We start from the raw sequence: 24,825 nt of genomic DNA on the forward strand, positions 1-24,825 counted from the left end.
ACAAGACTGTTTGCATTGTTTGCCCCACAGTCCATCTCCTGATCTGTCCACAGGCACAGAGAGGGGAAACATCATGTGTGACTGGGCTTTTAAACAGTGTCTTTAATCTCTTATTTTACAAGGAATTCTCGAGATGCTCATGAGTAATTGCTACCTTTGAGACTAAAATTCTTGTTTGTGTTGATTCCACTTTTGGAAACCTGGAATTATTTTCCCCATTGATACTGTATTCCCCACTGATATCCATTGAAATGGTTCTCTCCATTTCAAATAGGAGAAAACTAACACTCTAAGCAATCTGCTTGTATTAAGTGTATGGTGGATGTTTTTTGGTGTTGTGATCAGCTTTGTATTTGTTCCTGTCCCGCTGCCTCTGTCACAGTTCATTTCCCGGGGCTTTGTTGTAGGTTTTACAAGCCATGGGGTATCCCACTGGTTTTGATGCAGATGCGGAGTGTGTGAGTTCTGATGAAAAATCAGATACTGAAGGTAAAAATGAAACTACGCCTTCAATCTCAAGCAATAATACTGGAAATTCCACAGCGGACACCTCTGCTACCCTAGAGGTGAGGATTGCCTGGAAGGTACAAGTGACAGAGAGATGTGGGCTTTGGGTTTTTGCTTTTTACTGGGTTTTTTTCCTGTTCTTCTACTTGTAAAGATATTAAAACATGAATTTTTTCAGTTGGGAGACACTTAATTTCCAGAGAGTGTGTTATCATGGATAACTCAAATCACATATATGTTTAGTCCAGTGAGAAATTTCCAGGGAAAGGGGATGTTTTAAACCCAACTACCCTGTTTGTAACTGAGGCTGAGAGCATTCCATTGCAGGCTGATCCGCTGGTGTGCTGAGATCTCAGCTTTACCTTCCTTGCTCTCCAGACAGATATTTCTGCTCAAACACGTGACTCAGGGTATGAGACTCCTTCAGTCAGAACTGGGCAGTGCCAGGCCGTAATTAGACAGAGCAGAGACGTGTGCAGGGTTGGGAAGGCCAGTCTGTCCTCTCGGTGATAAAGCCCTCCCTTTCAAGGAACTTGACACCACGGCCCCACCTTCAGCTCTGCATTCTCTCAGGGTTGTAGTTCCAAGTTCAGGTTGTGCAGGCACCAGACCAGGCCATGAGGACACTGCCCTCGCCAACAAATGGCTGTGACTTCTTTGACACCATTGTCTGTCCTCCTGCCCTTCTTCAGAGACTTCCCACTGCAGCACGTCTTGCTGCAGCCAAGGCAGTGTTACCTGGGATACAGGTCTGCGCAGCTTTGGCCGCCTTTTGAAGAGAGAAAGGCTCTAAAGTAACACCCTGAATGTCTCTCTAGGTAAGAACTCAGGGTCCCATACTCACAGCAAGTGGCAAAAACCCGGTGATGGAGCTCAATGAAAAGAGAAGAGGTCTCAAGTACGAGCTCATCTCTGAGACCGGGGGGAGCCACGACAAGCGCTTTGTGATGGAGGTGAGCGCAGCAGAGCTGCGGGGGGGGGGTTTATTACCATGGGTCAGAGCCCCTTGCTGCTGCAGTTCAGGGTACAGTGCAGGCAAGGATGTTGGTCTGTAAGGCATTGATGAAATCGAGGGGAGCCTCATGGGATTCCTGTCAAGGAAAGCTCCAGGGGATGGGCTAAATCCAGTATCCAATAGATACTGCTCCTCTCTGAATTGCACTTGTGGTTTCCAGATTCCCAGTGTACGGGATACACTAGTTCCCAGGAGAACCCTGGTATCCTTTACCAGCTTCATATCTAGAATGAATGGAAATTTGTCACATAAAACACGAGAGGATTTTTTCCTCCTCAGGTTCTCTGTGGGTGGCACCTCAGCCCAGTGGGTGCAGTGTGGTATTCCCAGAGATCAATACTAGGCATAAACTCATGTCTCAATTTTCAGGTAGAAGTAGATGGGCAGAAGTTCAGAGGTGCAGGCCCAAACAAGAAGGTAGCAAAAGCAAGTGCTGCATTAGCAGCACTTGAAAAACTGTTTTCTGGGCCTAATGCAGCAAACAACAAGAAGAAGAAGATTCTTCCTCAGGTAAGAATTGTTACTTGCTTTTTGGACTCTGTTATCCCAGCTCTGGATTGTTTTTTGATACAGGAGGCAACATTCTAGTAAAGTAAGGTTAACACAGGCTGCTGTTGTTGTGAGGTGGTTGGTTGTCTTTGGGGTGAAATCCTGGCCTGCTGCAGTGGGTTCAGGAGGGTAAGACAGAAGCCAAGACAGTGCTGTAGGTCGAGGAGAGGAAGCTTGTAAGGAGGTGGGAAAAGAGCAGGGAGGAGCAGCAGAGAGAGGGTCAGAAGCCAGTGATGTTCAGTGCTGACCAAATGTGAGGTAAATAACGGGGTGTGGGTGAGGGAACTGCTGGGCTCTGTGGTCAGTGCCCAGGCAAGGGGCCTGCCGTGTTCCTGTCAGTCACAGCCTCCAGCACAGACTGCTCCAGCCCGCGCCCAGCCAGCCTGGCACATCTGGCATGTTAAAGAGCTCTCTGAAAGGGGTCATTTACTGCAGGTGGCCTTGTATTCCAGCAACACTTTCACTCTCTGAATTGCTATTTTTTGTCACTCTGGGCAGACTAAAGGGGTTGTCAATACAGCTGTTTCTGCAGCAGTCCAGGCTGTTCGAGGCAGAGGACGAGGTGCTTTAACACGAGGGGCATTTGTCGGGGCAGCTGCTGCTACTGGATACATAACACCAGGTAAGGCACCACACTCAGAGCTGATACTTTAATTTTTGTCTGCCAGGGCATTCTTTTTCATGTGTGTCAGTCACCTGTGTAAGTGATTTCTTTAATCATCTGAGATGAAGCAGAAGGCAGAATTCATGGGGCTCTAAATAAATCAAAGAGATGGAAAGCTGGCAGTGCGTGTCCTTTAAAATGAGTGTACAACTTGAAGCTTGGTGTGCACAGAGCACAGTTATGGGCATAATGGCTTTCCCAGCTTTATTATTTTATGATTTGTCTTCTTCATAGTTCACTGCCATGGCACAATTCCCAAAACTCTCTTCCTACCTAAGAACCTCCTGGATCATGTGCTGTTTAGCATTAAGAGTGGCCTTCCCAAGAAACCCTTGTGGACATGAAGTCGGGAGGCTCCAGAGTCCCTGAGCTCCCAGGAACTTTCTAAATGAACTGCACCTGGAAGCATCTATCAGTAGCTTCTGTGGTGGCCAAAAATAAAGGAATTTCTGTTCATACTCTGGCTGATGTGGAGTCATGCATTGTTCTGATAGCAGAAACTGCTTTGGAAGTCCAAAGGCTTCTCATTCCCATTTCACATTTAACCAAGAAAAAGTTAACAAAACGGACACTTTCTCCTTCCCCTTACTTTTCAAAGTGCATTTTCTCTGTGACTCCACAACATGCCTAAGGTTTGCAGATGACAGGGAGGGGAATCCAGACATTGTTTTCACTTGTTTTAAGAACCACAGATTTGTAAGAATGAGATGCTGAAGATGCCTTAGTCAAAGCAAATCCAGTAGCTTCCAGAAAATAACACTTACATTACTCATGCTCAGGTTTTCAGATTACAGCATGAGCACTAATTACACCCTCCAGCAGCTCAGTGTGCCAACAGCACAGCCCTGTTGTTTGGGAGCCTTCCTTCCTGGCACAGTCAGCAGCCTGCCGTCTTCATTGTTCCTGTATGGTCATGTCATTTTAAATATTAAAAACCAGTAATTCATTTTTAATGGCTGTTAACATTGTTTTTGGAACTGTCTGTCTGCCTGAGGAGTCATTTATGAGACACTTAAACCTGCCAGGGGCATGCTTCTTGCCAGTGTGGAATTACTCCAGAAATAAGTTTAATTTCCCAGTTGCTGCAGTTAAGCTTTTATTGGCCTTGGCCTTCACAGATTATTTCTCTCCATCCTCCATTCTTGTCAGAAATCTCTTGCTTTTTGTGATGACACAAGCAATCTCAACAGAAAAAACCCCTGTAGAGCCTCCATGAACCACGGAGATGTAGTGACCAATGTTGGTGTTATCTCTGTTGCTTTTTGTCTTGCTCCAGAGTCACACTTTGCTCTCTGGGGGAAAACGATCCTGCTCTGTTTATGTGGAGGTGTTCAGGTGTCCTCTGGAGAACTCTGTCTGCGTGAAATGGCAGAGAAAGCAAAATTCACAGGAGCTTTACCAATGGGGATGTGGCATTTGTCACAGGCATCCAGCACTCCCCTCTTTATAATGAAAATTTAGGAAAATGACTGTTCTCTGCATAGACTGCACTTGTGTTTTAGGAAGCACATAAGCAAATACTGGACGTCTGGGTCATGCCAACTCTGTGCTCTGACAGTGCAGACTTGAGGGATTCAGCTGAAAAGAAAATGCTGAGGAAAGGAAATAGGGAATTTAACTCTGATGCTGAGGCTTGAGGCAGTCCCTGGGTAGCTTGTTCTTCAGGCCACTGCACAGGATGTTGGTGCTTTCTGCAGCACTTCCAGGTGTTGGTGTGTCTTTGCTGCAGTGCCCTGCAGGGTCAGTGCAGGTTGCCTGACCCCTGTCTGTGTTTCCCTGCAGGCTATGGAGCACCGTATGGGTACAGCACAGCGGCGCCAGCCTACGGTAGGTACACACTGTCAGTAACACCCCGGGCACGACGGGGGGGCCGTCCACGGGTGCCAGGGCCAGGAGAAACTCAGAGAGATTAAAGCTCTTAAACCATGACAAAACACTCTTATGCCATAACCTTGTGGTTCTTTTTTGGTTGGAGTAGCTTTTTGCCTCTGCTTTGCCTGGTCTGTGGAAGGACTGCTTGTTCTAATTGCCTGTTCCCTTTATACTGGAACCCAGTGGAAGTAGTTCCCTTACTTTTTACAGCCAACCCGTGCTCCATTCAAAGACTACCGAAGGGCCTATTTCAGCATCTCTGACCCACATTTAGCTAAGTGGCATTACAGTAACATTGGTGAAATGTTTGTCCCCAAGTGTAAGTGGCTTGTGGACAAATCTCCCTTAATGCTGTCAACTCTGTGAAGGCTATGGGCAAATACACCCCCACAGGCTAAACCACCACTGCTTGGGACAACAGGATGGGTTTGGGTTGCTTGGACTGTTAGTGATCAGACTGAAGGCAGCCAGGACATGGTCATTTGCCACAATGCTTTTTACTATGAAACGTGTGATATTAGGCTGGCAAAGCACTGGTTTCATGGAGATTGTAAAATGAGCTGATGACCAGAGAGCTGTGATGGAAGGGTTTTTCTTAACTTGGCTTCTCCCTCCCCACTGGCTTGTTTGACGCTGGACTAACAATGCATTCCTCTAACCGGCCCTTTTGGTTACTTTGAATGAGGTTTATGTGGCAATGGGAGCAGAGCAGTTTGGAGTCAGTGATATGTCCTGGCACACACAACTGAGCCCCCCAGCACCAGTCCCAGCAGCCTGTCCCATGGCAGGGACTGCTCACAGCCTGCTGCTCAAATGGCCAGCACTTTTCAAGGCCTGCACTTTTTCCTATGGGAAACTTTGGCTTTTTAGCATTTGCAGTGCTTATTCCTCCCAAATCTGTGTCACTTGGGCAATGCCAACTCCCCTGATACTATTATAAAAGTTCAGAATATTTTGAAATGTTGATTTCATGACTTTTACAGCAGTACAAGCTCTAAGAAGGGAAGAATGCTGCTGCTTTATGGAAAGTGTTTGTTTTGCCTGACTGGGACCAGCTGGTCCAATTCTGTACTGAAAGGGGATGGAGGATGGGCCCACGGGCTGCACTCAGTGTGGAATTCTCCTCTCAAAACTGGAGCAAACCTCTCCAGTTTTAGACCTGCTGACTGGCCACGTGCTCTGACAGAAGGGCAGCTGGCAGCAGGGCTGTCCCATGGAGTGTTGTCCTTTGTGGTGCATCACACAAGGAACAGCTACATGTTTCCTCAGGGAAAAATGAAAGGAAATTTAGTTTAGGGTACGGATTTTTAAAAAATCCCCTTGGTTCTTTCCAAGCAACAGTCTCAGAGGATAACCAGGATGAGTGGCATCTGCATGTCTGTATTTTTACAAGCAGTGACACACTGTGACATGTGGAATCCTTTCCCTGCTGCAGACAGGAATGCAACTGTTACCAAATTTCCTTGCAGCTTTTCTTGCTTTTTTTCATTCATTCCTTCTGTTTTGTGGGATTTTTCCTCTTTTTGCCTATTTTGGGAGCTGGATTTTAAGCACTTAGCTGTGTATATGTGACATACCACTGACTTCAAAGCGTTGTGGAATTGGATGCCCCCATTTTTCACATAAAGAGTTTCTGTTCTTAATGTCTTATGATTGTGATGCGAAGTTCTGGGATAATGCTTTTTGGCTGTAAGGTAAACATGTCTCTTTGCCTTTGTAAGCTGTTGCATGTTGGGAAACTTCACTTTGATCATCTGGTGCTCTGGAATACCTGCTGTTGCTGCTTTGTGATTTCTAAATGGATACATAGGTTAAATACTAGAATTTAAATAGGCAAGATTAAAACACCAAACAAACGTTTAATTGTGCAGAAGTTTGTGAGGCCACAAGAACTCTAAAATAATCATGAAATCAGGCAGATGTTAATCTTTCCAGATTTGCCACTTCAATACAGGAGAGGGAATGCAGAATAAGGAAGCAGATGCAGAATTTACTGTAGGTGCTTGATTTTTGGCTGACCTATCTGGATGCTGATCAAAACTGCTGAACAGTTTCCCTGTGAGTTGTATTTTATGCACAGCAGTGCCTGTCTAGAATATCTGCAGTTGCAACTGGCCTGTGAAATGAACTCAGAACGAGCTAGTAGAGATTAATTACCATAAAGACCATGAAGTAGAGCTTCAAGTCCAAATACACACTCTGCTTTTGAGAATATCACTTCCTTTAATTTTACCAAACACCAGGACAAAAATAAAAGCAGACTTTAAGCCAACCATCTGTCTGAAATAGTGCAAAGTGGTGAAGTGTTACTGTTCACGGGACTCTGCACCCTGAAATCCCATTGACTGACTGATCTGGAAAAGGTTAATGAGAACACTACTGTAAGCTCTTATCTGACTTTCTTGGATTGCTGAACTTATTTGGAGTCCTCTCCCTTTCTTCTCTCTGTAGGTTTACCCAAGAGAATGGTTCTGTTACCAGTTATGAAATTCCCAACTTACCCCGTTCCCCACTACTCATTCTTTTAGCAAATGGCAGAAGCTAATTCCTATTGATTGAACAACACAGTACAGTACAGAATGTTAGAAGAGAAAAAAGCCTTTTTATCCTGTTTTCTTTGAACACATACTTGAGCAAAGTCATTTGTAAAGAAACATCTTTTTCCTACTTTTTGATTTTAACAAAATGCAAATTTAGTTCTCTAAAACTTGAAAAAAATGTTCTGTGAAATGTTACCTCATTTTCAAATAACTTATACCAGCCTTCTGTTATAGGGAAGAACTAGAAGCTTAAATCTTACGTTTTAAATGAAGTATCCGATTATGTAAAATTAAATTTGTGAAGGATGTATAGAATATAAAACACTGATCACAAATAAACTGTTTTGTTGTAACACAAGAGTACTGCCTGTTTCCTAATGCAGTCACACAGACTCAGTTAATGACCTGTACTTGCTGTAGGGTTATTAAATGCAGGGCATAGTTCTTTAAAAAACAAAAATAAAAATTAAAAAAAAAAACAAACCCACATGATAGAAACTTTACAGTTAACATTTAACTTTGTAAATATTATGGTGTGTAATAAACTTAGTAAAATCTGGGTTAAAATATTGTTTTATCTTATTTTTTATAGTTAAGCATCAGTACCTGAGTTTCCTTATAGATCAGCATACTGTAACTGTGACTTTAGACACAGTCTTAATTATCCAAGGAGACTTTTCACTCGTACACAAAATGCTGAAAAACAAACAGAACAAAGGGAATTAATCTTAGGCTGTCTCTGTACAAGGCTGCATTCTGTGAAACAAGTATTAAACAGAGGAAGTTCCCACAGAAGGATTTGTTATGCAGTTCCAGGGACACACGTTACACCCGTATTGCCCAGAGAAAGGACACACTAATGTTACAATCAGGTTCTTCAGAGCTCAAAAGCTGCTTCTTTTCCTTTCTTTTCCGTTTTTACCAAAAAAAAAGAGGAAAAAAAAAGAAAAAAAATTGCACTTGTTCTTGTGGCCTTCTTCACTTTTGAGATTGTCTGCCCACCCTTGATTTTCCATCCACCATTTCTACAGAAAGCATTTTAGTTGTCAATTGTGTATTAAACCAAAGGTTCTCCTTTTCCCCCTTACATTTATAAGAATCTAAAGCAGCAACAAGGTCCCCATGAAAACTTGCTATTTAATTGTCCCAGTTCTTGTTGAGTGCTGCTGTGAAAAGTGACACACTTCAGCCATAGGCCAGTACTTTCTAAGAGTCGGTGCTCAAACCCAAAGAATCCTCTTTTCCATGAGGAGTGTGTGCACCTGTCTGAAATTCCAGGACAGGCCCCAGCTCCACGGTTGGAGTCTCCATGGACTGTGGACTGCTGTGGGCTCTGATGAGGGATTCCAGTGGTCTTTATTAAGGTATCACCCCACGAATCAGCAGCGTTGTTGGTTGCACTCTCTCCTCAGCCCTCACCCGTTGCTTTTCCATAGGCTGGCTTTAGTTCCTGCTCTTCCAAAGATTTGCCTTTATCCCCTGTTCTCTAACAGACTCTGCTGCTGAGGCAGGGGGAGCTTTGTATGTGACAAGGGTGTAAAACCAGTGCTTAAAGCAACGTAAAGTTCCTCCTCCCCCACACCCCCTTTAGAGGGAAAGAAATATTAGAAAAGCTGAATAAGGGGTGGCTTACAGAACAAGCTGCTTTCCTTGGAATTAACTGCAGCTGTTATTCTTAAGCTAAGTATTTGTGCTCAGGAATGTGTTTCCATTTCACTGGGTTTCCTTCTGCCGGAGCTCTCCTGCCCTTGGTGCTGGTGGTACTTTAATAAGACGTAGATTCCTGGCCAGGAGGGGTGAGCCTGGCGTGTCCCCCGCGGCAGCGGGAGCAGAGCAGGGCCTGGGATGGACCCAAATTGAGGTGCTCAGAAATCACTGATCTGGTTTGCTGGCCTATGGATGAAAGGAAGCCATCACGGAGCAGAAAAAGCATGGCTGATCAGAGCCCATTTTTGTTAATCAAATATTCATTAAAGGAATCTTTCCTCCACACACTTCCCCCCCTCCCCTCCTTTTGGAGTTCCCCTAATTGGCAACTGTTTGTAGTTTCTTTTTTTTTTTTTTTTCCTGAATCCCCAGCTTTGTAAAATTTCAAACAAAATATTCTGCGAACCAATTCTATACCATGAACATTCGTAAGCCAAAAACTTGTTCTTATTTCAAAGACAAGAAGGGCGCTATGCTCTTTTCCAACATGATGGCAGTCATTTCAGACGATTTATAGAAGTCATTTTTTACTTTTTGTCATTTGTTGGGAGTTACTAACCACATTGTAAACTTGCCCCCTTGCTGCATATTTTACATTTCTCTGCTTTACTGAAAATATGAATGAGCTGTCAGTTCTTTGTTTAGAAAGTGGTAACCTTGGAAGTGTTAGATGTTTCAATACCTTCAAAGAATTCAAAGTGCCCATTTTACAATGAAAATTCCACTTGCAGCTGAAAGAGCAGAGAAATTTAAATGGAGCTTTAGCCTCAGCCAGTCTCAGCAATTAACGTGAGGTTTTTGCTTCTCTGCTCTTCTCCCACTGTAGGTGGTTTTTTCATTGACAGTCCCTATTGCCAGCCTCTCAGCATCGCACCTTTTATTATTCACTTGGGCCCTCAAGATTTCTTCTCTGACTTCTAGAACCATCAGGTTGTGTGGCTCCAAATGGCATTTTGTACATGTCTTAAAAGCAAGAAAAAACGTGGCTCGTTTTGAGGTTTCTCAACTTCAGACATGGAATCTGAGCTTTTTTCCTTTTTTTCTTTTTTTTTTTTTTTAAAGTGTTTTTCTCACTTCTTGAACTTTGCTCCATGTAACAAAAAGCAATACTTAGTCCAAGCCACAGTCCTCTCTTTGGGTACATAGCAATAGATGTGTATATACTTCTGGTTATTTCTTTACACTGAAAGGGAAAGACTGGTGTGTCGGGGGGGGGAAAAACCAACCACCAAACCAAGGCACAATCCGGGCCGAGTGCTGCTTCAAGCAGTGACATCTGCCTGGGCTTCCACTCCTGAAGTCCCTCCGGATTTTAATACTCTGCTGTATTTGCATGTCTCCTATCCAAGTTGCTACAGAGCCGTGCAATGGTCCCTCCTGAAGCAGCAGTGCTTTGTACCATTGTGCATGTCAGCAGACATGAAATGTAGCAAAAAGGCAGAAGAAAAAAACAGAATATATATTTTTTTCCAAAATGTAACTAAATGATATCTTCTCTCTCTCTCTTCCCCACATCATTGATATGAGGCACAAAAAGGGTAGGCCTAAACTGGAAAGTCAAGTGGATTGCTTTTGTGTCTCTTAAAAACCATCACCAAATGATAGGAAAACACAGTATTTGGGAAACATCCGGTTCAAAAAACTTTGCTGCTCTAAATTTACTGAGGTTTTTTTCCTCTTGAATATTTGTATGTTGATACTTTGAGATTGTCAATCAGCAATAATTGAAAGGTGAATGTTTTTTTAAATGGTATTGGAACATCTATATGTTGCAGCTTAAGACTTCTAAGCAGTTTTCAGCAGGTTAATTCCACTTTATTCTCATTCTCTCCGGACCTTCATAGCCATATGCACTTGTATAAAATAAGCAGAAATGTAGTGACTGTAAGCTGAGATCCTGATATAAAAGGTAAGAGATTTTATTTTCAGCTTAAAGAATATTTTTATTGCTTTTTTTCTAAGAATCTCATATATCTGTGACAATCTTGTATATGGCGCGTTTTTATTATGTCTTGTTTAACTTGGTGTTTAAAGAGGTAATACATAGGTCTGAATCCCAACTTTGTATTTCTCAAGCCAAATTCAAATACCCCCAGTTAAGAAAGAAAATATTACCTAACACTTTTAAGAAATTGTTTGGATTTATCAACAGACTGTTCTCCTTCAAATATTTTTCTCTTGTGTAGCATAGAAAGCTGTATTGATACTGCTCTGTCAGGCACTGCATTCCCTGCATCCCTGGGGATACCTCTGGGTAGGTACCAAAGCCAGGCTCTGAAGGCCACACCTTGGTTCTGGGGATGTGGGATGGGTGACACTAACGAACTGGTAACGAGAGAAATTATTTCCCTAAACTATTCAAGCTAAACTCCAAATTAAGAAGGAAGGACTTTGATGATATTACAGTTAAAATCTGCAGAGATCAAATTACATTAGGCCAAATTAATTCAGGAAGCAGCCAAGTTTGCTTCCCTCCCGTGGGTGCAGAGGAGGGGAGGAGGGCAGGCAGGCAGGGATTTATCTCTGCGTGAATCATTTGCTTAGCTGTGGTTTTCTACAGCTGGAAATCAGGATACAGCCATCCATAAATAATTGTTTTCAGTTCTGTAGTAAATGTTTTAACACATTTTACTTGGATTAAAATGGGTTTGGATTATGACCCATTGGTGCACATGATATGTGTAGTTTTAAAATACTATTTTTTTTATTTGCCTTTTAAACCTTGCGTTATGCAAAGTTGCATAGTACAGAACTGCAGAAGTGCAGTACTTGCAGAACTTGAAGTTGCTGGAAACAACTCTTTTTATATAAAAATGCTTAAAAAATAAAAAAGCAAAAGGGAGCAAGTTGATGACGATGTAGCAGCATTTTAGGGTCTCAATTCAGTGATTAAAACATAAAAAACCCTGTGACTGATCACAGTTTATAACAGTATCAAGCAGACTTGGTACAGACTATCTGCATCAAAATTCAAGAGCAAATAGAAACTGTGTTTGATTTTAATACTGAGCCATCAGATTCACTAAATGACTGTGTGTGTAGGTTATCCATAGCTCAGGACATGTGCACAGAATTCACAGGCTGATAAAGAGCTGCTGCTCCTGTGGGCACCTGGGGAACTGAACTTGGGGAGCTGTTGCAGGGGCTGGCCCTGGCAGCACAAACCCCTTCATGACACTTGCAGGACAGCTGCTGAGCCATCAGAATGTCCTTCCCGCTCTGGGGTGCAGGTTTCCATCTGTTATCTTCCAGGTACAAACTCGAGGCTGGGTCTGACACTCCCTTAAAACTGGGCTCATTTTTCATCCCGCCCGGCCCGGCAGTGCTGATCCCAGAGCAGCAGCTGATCCCAGAGCAGCAGCTGATCCCAGAGCAGCAGCTGCTGGGCCTCCTTCAGACAGGAGTTTAGATGCATTAAGGTGCATTATAATGAACTTCTCCTGAGTATTCCTTTCCTAACTGCTGTCAGCCTGACAAGCACTGTCCAGTTCAAGGACTGATAATAAACATCTTGCCGACTCTCATTTGATCTGCTTCTTCATGGACTGTGCTTGGCAGCTTAATCCATCTGTGTTTCTTTCCATCAGAATTGCTCTGACTGAATTTCCCTGTTTTTCTGCCATCATCCTTTTAACTCTTGCAATCCTAAGTATTCCACTCTCCTGCTGTTTTTTTTAATTCTTTGTTAGATCTTTTTTCTCTAAATTTCTCTAGAACACTGTTGTTTGTAATGCAGTACTTATGTCTGAAATGTCCCCTTGCCTGTGCTGCCTCCCTTCACAGTCAGAGAGAACCTTTTCCTGACATGTGAAACAGGGTACTTAAGACTCCTGAATCCTGGGTTCTGCAGCCACTTGGACCCAAGAGTGCAGGATTGCCTGGGAACCCCTCTCACTGAGCAAAACAGCCCCATGTATTGAAGGGTCACAGAGTAGGCTTGTAAGTGCCTCCTGATGCTCTGGCATTTGAGAGAGCAGCCAAATTCTATCAGTAGGTTTTAACCTAACTGAAGTATCAGGCTATTATCTGATGAGTAATTTGGGTAACATCTGCTTCATCAGTGTTGCAACAAGCATGTTTTGCCAAGGCAGACCTAGAAACTCTTTTTTGCACAATGCTTGTGGGTTTCCTCTGAAAAGCCTCCTCACAGCAGTGTGGTTTGAAGTGCCTCTGCTGTGAGGTTGGAGGTCTGCACTGGGGCTCCTTTGTATTTCTGTGTGTGCCCAGCAGCCAAACACGTGCCCCCAGGTCCATGTGCTCTGTGTGGCTGCCAGGATCGCTGCCCATTCCGCAGCACCTTCCCAGGGAAGCACAAATGTTATTTCACAGTTTGAATTTCTGGTTCATGGAAAAGAATTCTGAAGAAGTTCCTTTCAATTAGTACATCTATAAATAGGAGACCAGGGAAAGTCTGTGCCTGTACACTACCCACCTCAACGCTAGTTTTAGCTAACCAGATGATCGTGTGTATTTTGGGAGATGGTGTCTGGCACTTAAAGGATTAAAAGAAGCCGGAGATTTACAATAAGGAACTGACCTGTTTGATCTGTTATCTGTACTGGAGGTGAATGGCACTGCTATTGACTTTGGAGTAACATCTGTGAGCTTTGGGGGTCTGCTTCAGTCCTAGTTTGCCAGCCACAGGAGATTCCTCCAGCCACGTTCTAACTAGAGGAGGTTTTAGAGTAACCAGACTGGTTTGGAGGGCTTGGCTGGCTCAAAGCACGGGCTGTGATGCTTCCTGCCATCGTGGCCTCTCTCTGCCAGTGCTTGCTGTCTTCCCTAAGCACACATTCAGGACTTGGAACATGGTGACCTTATTCCTGGGCGTGGTGCCAGGTGGATGGAGGGAGTCCAGCCCATGCTCATGAAGGGAATGTGGAACACGCGGCCTCGGTTGCCCAAGCAATTTCTGTTGGACACAGTGCCCAATCCAACCCTCACAAAGGCAATTTAGTGCCTGGGTAGGTGGTTCCTAATCTGTCTAATTTGCTGTCATGTAGCCAGTGTGAGCTAATTAGATGATTCAGCAATTGTCATGGCTCCCATTTAATGTGCTGTAAATGCTGCTGCCACAACTTTCTCTGCTGTTAAATACCTTTGCTTCTGTACTCTGTCCTCCTGCCCTGCCCTTCCTGATCACCTTCTGGTATCCCAGTAAATAGCTGATTCTCTCAAATGATGCAACTGTTACACAGGAGTGTCTAGATTCTTAAAAACTTTTAACCAGACTATGAAGCACTTCAAAGAAACTAGTTTTGCTACAAATAGTTCAACTTATTCATGTGCCAGGGGACTATTTCTACTCATTTACAAAGATCTGAAAACTAGTCCAGGATCTCTGATCTCTGGAGACAAGGATTCTTTCTTTGAGAACACTTGCCTTCTAGTAGGAAAAAAAGATTTAAAGTGTGTCATACTCAATGGAAGACTGTGCCCTCAAGCCCCTGAAAGAACTTAATTGGGAAAAAGTGCACAAATCTAAAATTGAGGCTTTTTGCTTTCGTTGAGCTACTGAGAATAATTTCCCTGACAACAAGTTCCTCAGATTATTAGGAAGTAGAAAATGCAGGAGGAGGTGCACAGAGATTTTTCAGCTAGTCTAGGGAAAAAAAATCTCCTATTTGTTGGCTGTTCAGCTATGGAACATCAAACTCTTGTCATTTCTTAATCTCCACAACAGCAATAAATGTGAGCAGCTTTAACGTGCCATCCCTGATCCAGTCCCAGCAATGCCCCAGGAGAGTGAGCCTGGCAGTCCCTGTCTTTTCAGTCACCAATTCCCTGAAATGAAGTGTCCCTTGCTTCATTTGTAATTCTGCATCTGCACTTCTGAGAGCCAGTCTAGAGGTGGGATTCCTGAACATCTCTCCAGATCTGTACAGATGAAGAGCAGGCAGACAAGACAGTACTTCAGTCTTTACTCAGACAAAATGGCAGGTTTCCCTCTCCTCTTGTGCTTGGTGTGCCAAGATATGCTCACTCGGTATTAGAACTTCTCGCCTTTAGCTAAATTCTCAGTAGACAGCTGCCTGTTACTTAATCAAGGGAAAACTATGTCCCAGCTTCCCTGAGTTCCAAGTCACAGAAGCAGCTTACAAAAACAGCTCCTATTTCCGGTGGCTCTGGGAAACAGCACAAGAACTCTGCGGCTGCAGATTCCTTTGGATTCATGATGGGATGTGTAAACATGAAGTTCAGACTGTTGTTCTCAGTCGTGAAGCTGCCTAAGACCTCCCCTCTCTGGCATCAAAAGAATGAAAATGAGCTCTGTGCTGGGCTCACTGAGGAGCTCTGTTAGGAAGGACTGCTCTGTCTCAAAAAACAGTAACTCGGCTCCAGTGTTCAGCACACAGACCCTCTCGGGCTTCCTGCTGAATAATCCAGTGAAAAATGAGACACTTTATTGACTTGTTTAAAGCAAAGCAAAGGGACAGTGTAGTTGAATCTGCTGTCTGTACAACAGGAGACAGCTTGTCTAAGGGCTCATTGGGTTCATTCCACTCTCAGAGGAAATTCTGCTCAAGTCATTGTAGAGCAATTCATGGGAGAAACTGGGCACAGAAGTCCTGGCCCTATGGACCATGGCAGCAGGTTCCCCTGCCCTTTCTTTGCAACACAAACCACATAAGCCAGCAGTGAAATATTTGGCATTAAAAGAATTGTTACCATGAAGCTGTTTCATTACTTAACTGCAGAGTTATGTCTCCTTAGCTTTATTTGTGTCATCTAAATCCACACTTATTTATGTCCAGGTATCCTACAGCTCCTGACACATCTTCCTTCTTCCCATCCTGCTCACAATGATGGGACTGATTCACTTGTTGGTTTGTAAGTGCCGTGTGAGATAACATAAAAGCACAAGTAGGACACATCTGCCTGTTCCTCTCTCCAGGGTCTCTTAGGAGAAAGGGTGCTCTTTCTGCCAGGCCTGTCTGATGCTGTGCAGGCAAGGCAGTGCTCCACTGTGAGCGGTAGGAGTTGGGTAAGAGAAAAGGTCATCACACAGTAAGATTTAAATAAAGTGGGGGTTTTCTCCAATTCCTGTGACTGCATGAAACATTCAGACCACGTGTTTTACCTTGATTTTTAAGAGGAGCTGAATGTCCAAAAGTGGTGTGTGGGGATGTGCAGTTCTAAAGCAGATCTCTGAATTTAGATGTTGTTTTATCTTGTATTTGGTGCCTTAACTCTGTACAATTCAAGGTCATATATACTATACCACAGGTAGTTTAGTAGTAATACTTGAAAAGAACCCATCAAGCCTAGTCTATAGAAACTCTTGCACAGACTGAAGCCTTCTCAGGGGGAGAGTACTCTTCCATGTTCAATTAATAATCTACCGATAAATTAGAGTTGTAAGAATGTAAGAGCATATAAAAATTTTAACCACAGAGACTGAATTTATCTGATTTCTAACTTCAAAGGTTTGGGGCAATAAGATAATTAAAGCTACAGTCTCTTCTATGCTGTGTAAGTAAACAACATCAAAATGTTTTCTCACCAGCCTGAAGTGCATGTTTGTGAAAACCTCTGGACTGTTATTTCTACTAGAACAAATAACACTTAATTTTAAAAGGCATTAATTGAATGTAACTGGCTATCCTTCACTCATTAGTACAGGGGAGCTGGAATGAGTAAGAGTCGCAATTCATTTTTAACTGATTAAACTTCAGCCTCATTCCTGCCTCTTACCTGGATGTAGAAGCTCCAGCTGCCTTATGCTGCCCTGCAGTTCAGGAGGTGTGGTGCAGCTCCTGCTCGAACACACCATTTCTGAACACTTCTGGTCCTGGCAGAACGGACTACGGAGAGAGAGAGAAACACGGAAGTAGAACGTCTTTCTCCAGTCTCAGGTAGAGCATCATAGGTAGGAAGCTGGAGGGAAAGTTGCACTGCCTTTTCCAAGTCCATTAAGAGAGTCTGTGGTTTATGTCTGCTGTGGAAAACCAGCAGCTTTAGTGTTCTAAAAGCAGGGGCAGACGGTATTGCTTTTTCAATAGTTAGTAAGAAATAAGAGGTTTAAGCTATCCATACAGCTAAAAGCTGATAGTGATGTTGCTACAGGAGATTAATTTTTTTTTCTGTTCAGAAATGAGTCCAGGATTGCAGGTTTTCCAGAGGAGGAACACGAGAAATCCAATCATCAAATTCTTTTTCCTGATGCAACCCTACCCAAAATAAGGAGGCAGCTGCAGGCAGTGTATAGAGCATGCAACTGAATTTTGGGAGGGAAAGGAATAATAGTAATTTCCCCCTAAAGGAATACTAGTTAGTTATTTCTAGAGTGCCCAGAGTATTCTAGACAAGCTGCTTTTACAAAAAGGAGCAAGGCAACAAGGGAGAGCAGGCACTGCTCCCACAACTACCTGTTGTAATGTACCAGGTCACCAATATTGGTGTAACTAGTTATGACAAAGTAGGTTCATCTTACCAGCAAAACGTATTTTGACATTCTATCCACTTCTATTTTTTAAGCTAAAGGGGAGTTAATCATAGCACTCATCTGTTTCGAAGGGAGTAGAGCAGAAGGTAAGTTTTAACTTCATACTTCAAAGCTGCTATGAATAGATTAACAGTGTTCCATGGAAACAACCTGATATACTTCTTTATTTTCTTTGTGCTCCATTTCTGTGTTCTTGGAAAAGCACAAGCTTGTGTAAGCATAATCAATACAAAGTTACTCAGGGTACTGCATCATCCCAGCAGTGGACACTAACCACATCTTAAGTCAACAGGCACATATAAATCAAGCTTAATTAAGAGGAACAGGACATCTTGGCAAGTTTTGTTTTACTGCTGGCACTGCTACAATTTACTGATCTATGCATACCAAAATGTGTGTATTGCTGCACTCCCAACAGAACTGAGGGAGTTCTGTAAGGGCGTCCTGTAAACTCACAGAGTCAGTGTAGGAGAGGCAGTATTTATTCTTCTTTCATTATTTCCACAAAGAACTGTTTCTGAGCAGATGGAAAGTGATACTGCTCAAAGGAGAGTAATGGTGGGCTGGAGAACAGCATTCAGAGCAGTACAGCTTTTGAAGAGTTAGTGATCATATGAATTTAATTATGAAAATTCTGATTTGCTGTACAGATTATTTCCTGTGTTTTCAAATTCATATCACTGCTTCCCTGCTCAAAAATAACAGGATAAAGACAAGTGTAGTTTTCTAATAACATCTATGGCATGGAAATCCACATCCACTGGAGGAAAAGGGAGGCTGTACTGCAGAGAGCATGTTCAACTACAGAGCCATTCTCTGGGCAATGCTGCATAATTTAGGAGTGGGTAAACACGCCTTCAGGGACAACATGACACAGAGCAGATGGTTAAAACAAAAAAAATCACAGAAAAAAGCCTCAAAGCTTTGTCCAGTCATACATTCAGTGTTCCCTGCCAAAGGGACAGGTACATGCACACGCGCTTAGTGAGTTACGTGTCAGGCATCACAAAGGTCCTTAAGGACAAACATTTTGGAGCCAGTCTCCTTTTGGACAGAAAAGGGAGGAAGTTGACTCTGTCTTCCAGTTCCAAGGTGCAGTGTCTTATTTCTAATCCTAACCCTAAGTCAATACTTATTGATCCAACTGACTAAGCTTTTTAGGCCGACCAGCTCTCTGCGAAGCAATTCTGGTCTCTTGAGCCTCTGCAGGGGCCAGTAACTGGTGCTTAACTACTGCTTCCACTGCGGAATGTCACCGGCCTCCCGCTGCCCAGAGCCAGGCTGGGACACTTGCACTTCTCAGAGAGCAACACTGCTGGGGTGGGGGCTCTCAAAAGCACTGAAGTACTACAGCAGAGCAAGTCCCAGTGGGCTGTGTGCTTTTTAAAGTCCTGTCTAGCTCTCAGTGACAAAGTTGAGCATGAAACCTGTGCTGCCAAACGTACCAGCCCCTTGCTGAGGAGGACATCGATGGGAAGCAGGCTTGGAAGTGGAGATTTTGAGGAAAGGCTGTCGTTTTCCAAATCCAGTCATAGGCTTTTTTTTTTTAATGGTTGAGCTTTCACCCACCAAAAATCACCATCAATCAAATCAATTAAAATTGCTGCTAATTTGGGTTAAAATATCATCACCTTTGTATAACCCAAACCACCATCATCCATCCATCTAAATAATTCCTAAGCAAAGACTCCTCAGGAGGCAGAGCCCTTCTGACAGGAAATCTGGCAGTGCAGTATGATGTGACTTCTCTGATGACAATTCCTTCTCCAAGACAAGGAAAAGACAGAGGCAGTGCTTTGGGGCAGTGTTTCATGCTCAGCAAGTTTGTAGAGAGAGGGAATGCAATTCTATAAATCACTTGTACTGTATTTCTGTTTCTAGACTTGAATGAATTTCACTTTTCCTTTGTGGGTCAGCATAGTAAACGTTAAAGAAAAGATCTATTTTTCTAAATCTCTTTCACCAATAAAGGTCTGACCTGCAGCCAACAGATGGATTTATTTATCCATAGAGGATGGAGTGTTTATTTTTACACTAAGATTGGATATGGATTGAATACAAAGAAGTATGACCTTTAAACTATCTAAACCTTAAGTACTATGAATGAATTCCACAAATGAGTAATATGGTAGACAATTCAATCTTTCTTCCCAATAAATCTCTATCAAAAGAAGTTACCCAGAATTAAACTTCCAAATGAAGTACAAGAGATCCTTGTGGTCTAATTACAGACCACTTTGAAAATCCTTCAGTTTTCTCCCAATTTGTAATCAGTAAAGAACAATGATGACTGAACTATTCCTGACTATGATCTAAATAAGGAAATTTCAAATAAAGTAATTTGGCAACAACCGTAGCTATTTATAGCATTAAAAATGTGATCTGAACATCCAAATCTTCTTAATTTGGAAGCAGTTGAGTGGGAAGAAAAATAACTGCACACTGAATTTTAAATTGAGCTGTCTCTACTCACTAGCCAAAAAAGCCTGCAAATGTCAAGGGAATGCTCTCTGTACATTCAGCTGCTTCCTCCCGTGCTGCTGTACCGTCCACTCGGCTTCATTTGGCTTCTGTGCCGTGGGTTGTACGCCACCACTGTTCCTGACTGTACACAACAGATCTGCACTGTAACCTCGGGTCATCTGCCACTGATTGTAACCCAGTGCTACAGACTTCTCTGTATAGAAACCAGAACCATGTCCCATTGCTTCCAATAGCTCCAATAAAGGCTTATCTCTGCAAACAGGAATCACGGCCTAATGATTGGGTTGGGGGGTTGGTTACAGAGAGGGAACTGGCTTTAAGGGATTTCTGAAGCCTGGGAAGCCAAACCACAGAGGTCCATGAACCTGAGTCTGAGCTCAGCTGAACAGGCTCAGCAGAAAGGGCAGACAGGCTTCTGAAGGCTGCAGTGTTAGCAGAGATGGAGATGTAAACAGAAGACACATTTATGCTGGACCAAGCAGAATGCATTCCTTCACAGAGGTGAGACTGAACAGAGCACACAGGACTGCAACTGTGCAAGGGCTGCTGCACACAACTACCTCTGGGGTTTGCCTTGGAAGCAGTTACAGAAAAGCCCAGAGAAGGCTGTGATGAGATTAGCCAGGAAGGGAAAAAAGCTGGGCAATTCCTAGTATTTACCTAATTAGAAACACCGGATGTCTATTTTCTAAAAAGATGAACTCCCTGTACAAAGAACAAGTAAGGTTCTCTCAAACTTTTTTCTTATCCTGGAATATACAAATTATGTCCAAGTGTCTAGAGCTACAGAACCCAGTTTTACTCTTGAAGGGAAGCTAGAGAAGACATTTAACATATACTCTTACTGTTCTTAGAAGTGTATTTTCCAGTCTTGAAATGCTGAATTAAAGTCTGAGTGCAGAGGTCATTAATAAAATTTAGAAGAGATCAAACTTAAGGATTAAAAAGTGTTGTAAGCTGACTATAACAGAGAATGCTTTTAATAAAATGAGATGTCTGAAATCCCACAGCTCAGCATACATGATGGCTGGCCCAGGACTTGGTGTGAGACTCTCCCTCGACAGGACAGTGTGCAGCCAGCCCGGTCTGCTGGTGTGCTGCAAACTAGTCAGTTATGCACAGAGAACTGAGAGACCAGCACATCTCTTAAAATTCGGAGCTGTATCAAATATTTAGCAAGTAAGATCCACAAAGAATTGAACAGGCAGTTAAGAAAACATCATTAACACTTGGCTGAAACTGAAGTTTTACCTTCTGTATCAGCATAATGCCAACCTATGCACATGCCTACTGTCAGCAGGTTTACCAAGAGGCCATTCCGAAAGCTCCCTTGGGATTATCATCTCGGAGGTGCTGAGAAGGCCAACAGCTCTTCAGCAGCAGCCTGGCAACTGCTGGTCAGTGGAACGAGCTGGGCCCACTCCAGGAGCTGGCGGGCATTCTGTGGCCTGGCAGGAATGGAAGAGGGGCTGACAAGGGAGTGATGCCCAGGAGGAGTCACACAATACTGGGGCTGGATTGATAAAGGAGGTTGGCACATCCTTCTTTGTTCACTGTGAAAATGCCTGACATCTCCCACAGCTTTACTCCTGCCCTGCTGTAGCTAAGCTCAGTTTGCCCAGGCAGTGACAGGGTGTCTTGCTTGGGAGAACAGGGAAACTGTGAGCTGTGGCCCCTTGACCTCCCCTCACCCCTCCAAACCAACATATACCCACATCCATCTACTTTCTCTGGGTAGCCTGCAGTGCCTCTCACTAGGAATCTGCACGTGAATGCACACAGTGAAATCTGCAGCAGAAAGCTCCTTCAGCATTTTCAGGCCCTCCCCAACACTGCTTGACCACTCCAACCCCATCCCTTGCTGGCACGGCACTGAAGGGATCCATGCAGAAGGAACCATCTGCTTAACAAGCAGGATGCCCAGTTTACCTTGCTGCAATCAACATCACCTTGGAAAAGTGATTACACAGGAAGCAGGAAAAAAATATTTATTGACTGATGTCTAAGTAACAAGCCAGCTTGTAACTGCTGCATCTATAAACCTGCCCAAAACAGCACCCCTCTTTCTGCCAGAAGAGAAGTGACACCTCACTTAATCGCTCACGACATTGTGCTGACTTTGGGGGTTTGCTGCAGGATTGAGTTCCAGCAAGTCAGCTAGAAAGAGTTCTTTTCTTTCCCATTTTCTAAGCTGTAAATTATCCTTCTCTTTTGTGACCCCAATCCTTGGTACAATCAACTGAAAGTAACTGGAGCTGCCACTGCTTTCAGGGCCCTAAATTCATCTTCAGTTTGGGCTATATGTTCCAGCACAGTTATTTGCAAAGCTGTAAAAGGCCTGGGTGTATTCTTGTTACAGTTACAACAAAAGGCCCTTTCTGCTCCAGGCACCAACATGGGGCAAAAACCTAAAAAGGCCTCTGGATCTCAAAAAAAGGATCACATACCCTGCACAAATAACACTTTCCTCATCCCCTTGGTGGCACACACCAAAGGTGGCATTTCCTGCTCACAGTAAAGGCAGGCTCAGCTCTCTGCTGGTTATGATTTATTCAAAGAGCTGTTTTTTTTTTTTTAAATCTGGGTAACTTTGGATTACAGTAGAAGAGGGAAGGCTAAACCAGGGCAAGATGACAAACTACAGCTCAGTAAATCCAATTATGTTGCCCTGCAAAGCAGTTCCACACAAACTCCTATACTGCCAATACTGCAGGTCTTGAGGTAGCCACAGGATTCCTGCATCCAGCACAAAGCAGACACGTGGACAGGGGTCTGAGCTGCACAGGTCACTTACCCTGGGTTTAATGAACAATGTCATTTTGAGAAAGATGCTGTTACATGTTGAAAACGTGCAACTTCTTCTGTCTGTACATTAAACTGTTCTCACTGAGATCAAATGAAGGATGACTTGAATAGAATTTAGAACTTGTCAGTTATACTAATTAGTGGCCTCCTCACTCTGTCCTAACCACAGAAATGACCAGCACCTGTAAATTCTAAAGACATTCAGAGTCCAGGCTGCTGAGGAAGTGGTGGCCCCTGAAACCAGGCTATTCCTGCAGTTCTGAGGCTGGGGGCACCCAGGAGCTCTAGTTTGCTGTTGGTGTCTGCAGCAGCAGCCACGGCATCCATAATTCACAGCAGTCTGCACAGGCTCCCACAGCCCCTCTGGCTGTGGGTTTGCACTGTACCACTCTAAAATCACCTCAGGGAGACGCACAGTTGTCATCACACAGAAACAGCATCCTTCCCCCTCCGTGCTAGACAAGATCTTGTTCCACGAGTGATTCCCTGGGGGATTATGCAGCAGTCCTACCATGTCCTGGGTAAGCAGAGAGCTCAGATACACATTGCTCTGTAAGTCACCAGCCTTCATCCTCCTCCTCTTTCCCACCCATTCTCTCTGGTGTGTATTAAATTACTGTAAAACCACTTCTTTAAATGAGCATAAACATTCAGGACACAGAAGGCATTAAGCTGCTTCCCTTTTTTCTTGTCAGCCAAGAACTGTGCCAAAACCACGTTGGTTTGCTGGGGTGTTCTTCAAAGAACCGGTAACCCCCCCTTCCTTACACTGTGACAGCTGACAGTGGCACAGCACTGTCTCATCTCAGAGGGTCCTTCACTACCTTTTCTCAGACACAGCAACCGAATAAAATCTGCACAGCAGTTTTCTTTTCCCTGCGGGGCATAAACTGACCAGCCAGATTAGTAAACCCCATATCAGGAGTTATTCCAGTGTCCCCTCCCTAGCAGCTTTTCTGACTGCGGCTCCAGGGCTCCCCTTTACCCTGGATGTGACAGCTCCCTGCACGAACAGACGCTCCCAGCAGGGAGTTTAAACACACAGCTCGGATGTTTTCATGGCACACGCTAACTGTGCTCGGCATGGGGAGGGCTCCTGCTCAGAGCTGGCAGCCTGCGAGTCTCTCATCACTTCTGCACCTTCTGGAGCCTCAGAGCCCACAGTGGCTGCCATTCCATCTGAAGCACAGCAGCACCTTCCTAAAAATCGCAGCTTCTGCCACACAAGCTGTTGATGAAGGTGGACCTCTGTGACACCACAACTGACCCAGCCTGCTGCCCTCCATAAAACAACCTGCACTTGGAACCCTCATCACCTCCAGTGACCGCCATGGCCACACTTAAACCACACACCAAGGGCCTTTAAGGTGAGATCATGAGAGAGCAAGAGAACAACTAAGGTCACATCACCTCCAACTGTAACTCAAGCCATTAAAGCTGATTAAAAAATACTTTTGCCCTAACATTTTAATCAACATGCACTGTAAGACTTCTGTATTCTGAAAAAACTTCCATTATGTGATAAACTTTCGCTATGAAGTTTGCTACACCTCATATCTCAACCAATGTTAGTAAACCAAGAGAGGATAAGAAACTTACCAGTACTTTAAGCCAAGTTCAACATGTATTAGAAACACATCCCATATATTTACTGCCAACACATTTCAATTTTACTACACTTCCTCTCAGCAGATCGTTTTTGCACAAGGACATAACTTTCAGATCAGATTCACAAAATGGAACGTTCTCGTTTTGGAATTACTTCAGGAATCGCTCAGATTGTAGACTCTGGATTTGCTAAAAGGAAATGATGGTTCACACACACAGGTTTTTGCAAGTGCTGGGCATTTCTGGCTGGATGCTACTTGGCATCCTGACAGATTCTTTGTTAGTTCATTACTTGAATCAACTAACTGCTGAATTCTATTGGAATAGATTTTAGCTCCCTAAAAGTATAGAGAACATTTAATTTCACATTAAGAGTTTGTTCAATGAAGATTATTTTCTGCTATTTAACACTGCTCTTTAGAAGTCTTGCAGGGTGCAGGACTTTTACAGTGCCATCTGTGGCAATTTCATCTATGCCAATTTGGGCCAAAACAAGTAGAACAATTACTCAATTAAAAATACAAGATATTTCACAAAATTGGTGAGCAAACTGCTTCTGCAGTCCTCAGGAGGAGATCAGATAAACCACATTCTTCTCCTGTTACTTCAAGAACAAAAAAGTTCTATT

The 24,825-nt window shown here is 43.5% G+C and overlaps 1 protein-coding gene and 1 long non-coding RNA gene across 18 annotated transcripts in view; one reads left to right on the top strand and one right to left on the bottom strand.

Annotated features, from left to right (window-relative positions):
• STRBP (spermatid perinuclear RNA binding protein) overlaps positions 1-20,049 on the top strand; it is a 59,328-nt gene extending 39,279 nt beyond the window's left edge. For 5 of the 17 annotated variants that reach the window (XM_051807521.1, XM_051807520.1, XM_051807523.1 and 2 more), the window contains 6 exons: positions 408-566; positions 1,326-1,460; positions 1,892-2,032; positions 2,570-2,693; positions 4,518-4,562; positions 19,777-20,049. In XM_051807521.1, the coding sequence (XP_051663481.1) occupies positions 408-566; positions 1,326-1,460; positions 1,892-2,032; positions 2,570-2,693; positions 4,518-4,562; positions 19,777-19,931 (759 nt within the window). In that variant the 3' untranslated portion in view covers positions 19,932-20,049. The other 12 variants (XM_051807526.1, XM_051807527.1, XR_007907738.1 and 9 more) reach the window with 11 other exon arrangements.
• Positions 1-24,825, bottom strand: part of LOC127480002 (uncharacterized) — a 51,918-nt gene that overhangs the window by 26,291 nt on the left and 802 nt on the right. The window contains exons 2-3 of the long non-coding RNA XR_007907743.1: positions 16,550-16,659; positions 7,754-7,843 (exon numbers count right to left, since the gene is read on the bottom strand). This is a non-coding gene — a long non-coding RNA (uncharacterized LOC127480002). The remainder of the gene's footprint in view (positions 1-7,753; positions 7,844-16,549; positions 16,660-24,825) is intronic.

Source organism: Manacus candei, unplaced genomic scaffold (genome assembly GCF_025592945.1).
Source record: "Manacus candei isolate 608988 ecotype Guabito, Panama unplaced genomic scaffold, ASM2559294v1 h1tg000071l, whole genome shotgun sequence".
Classification (NCBI taxonomy): Eukaryota; Metazoa; Chordata; class Aves; order Passeriformes; family Pipridae; genus Manacus; species Manacus candei.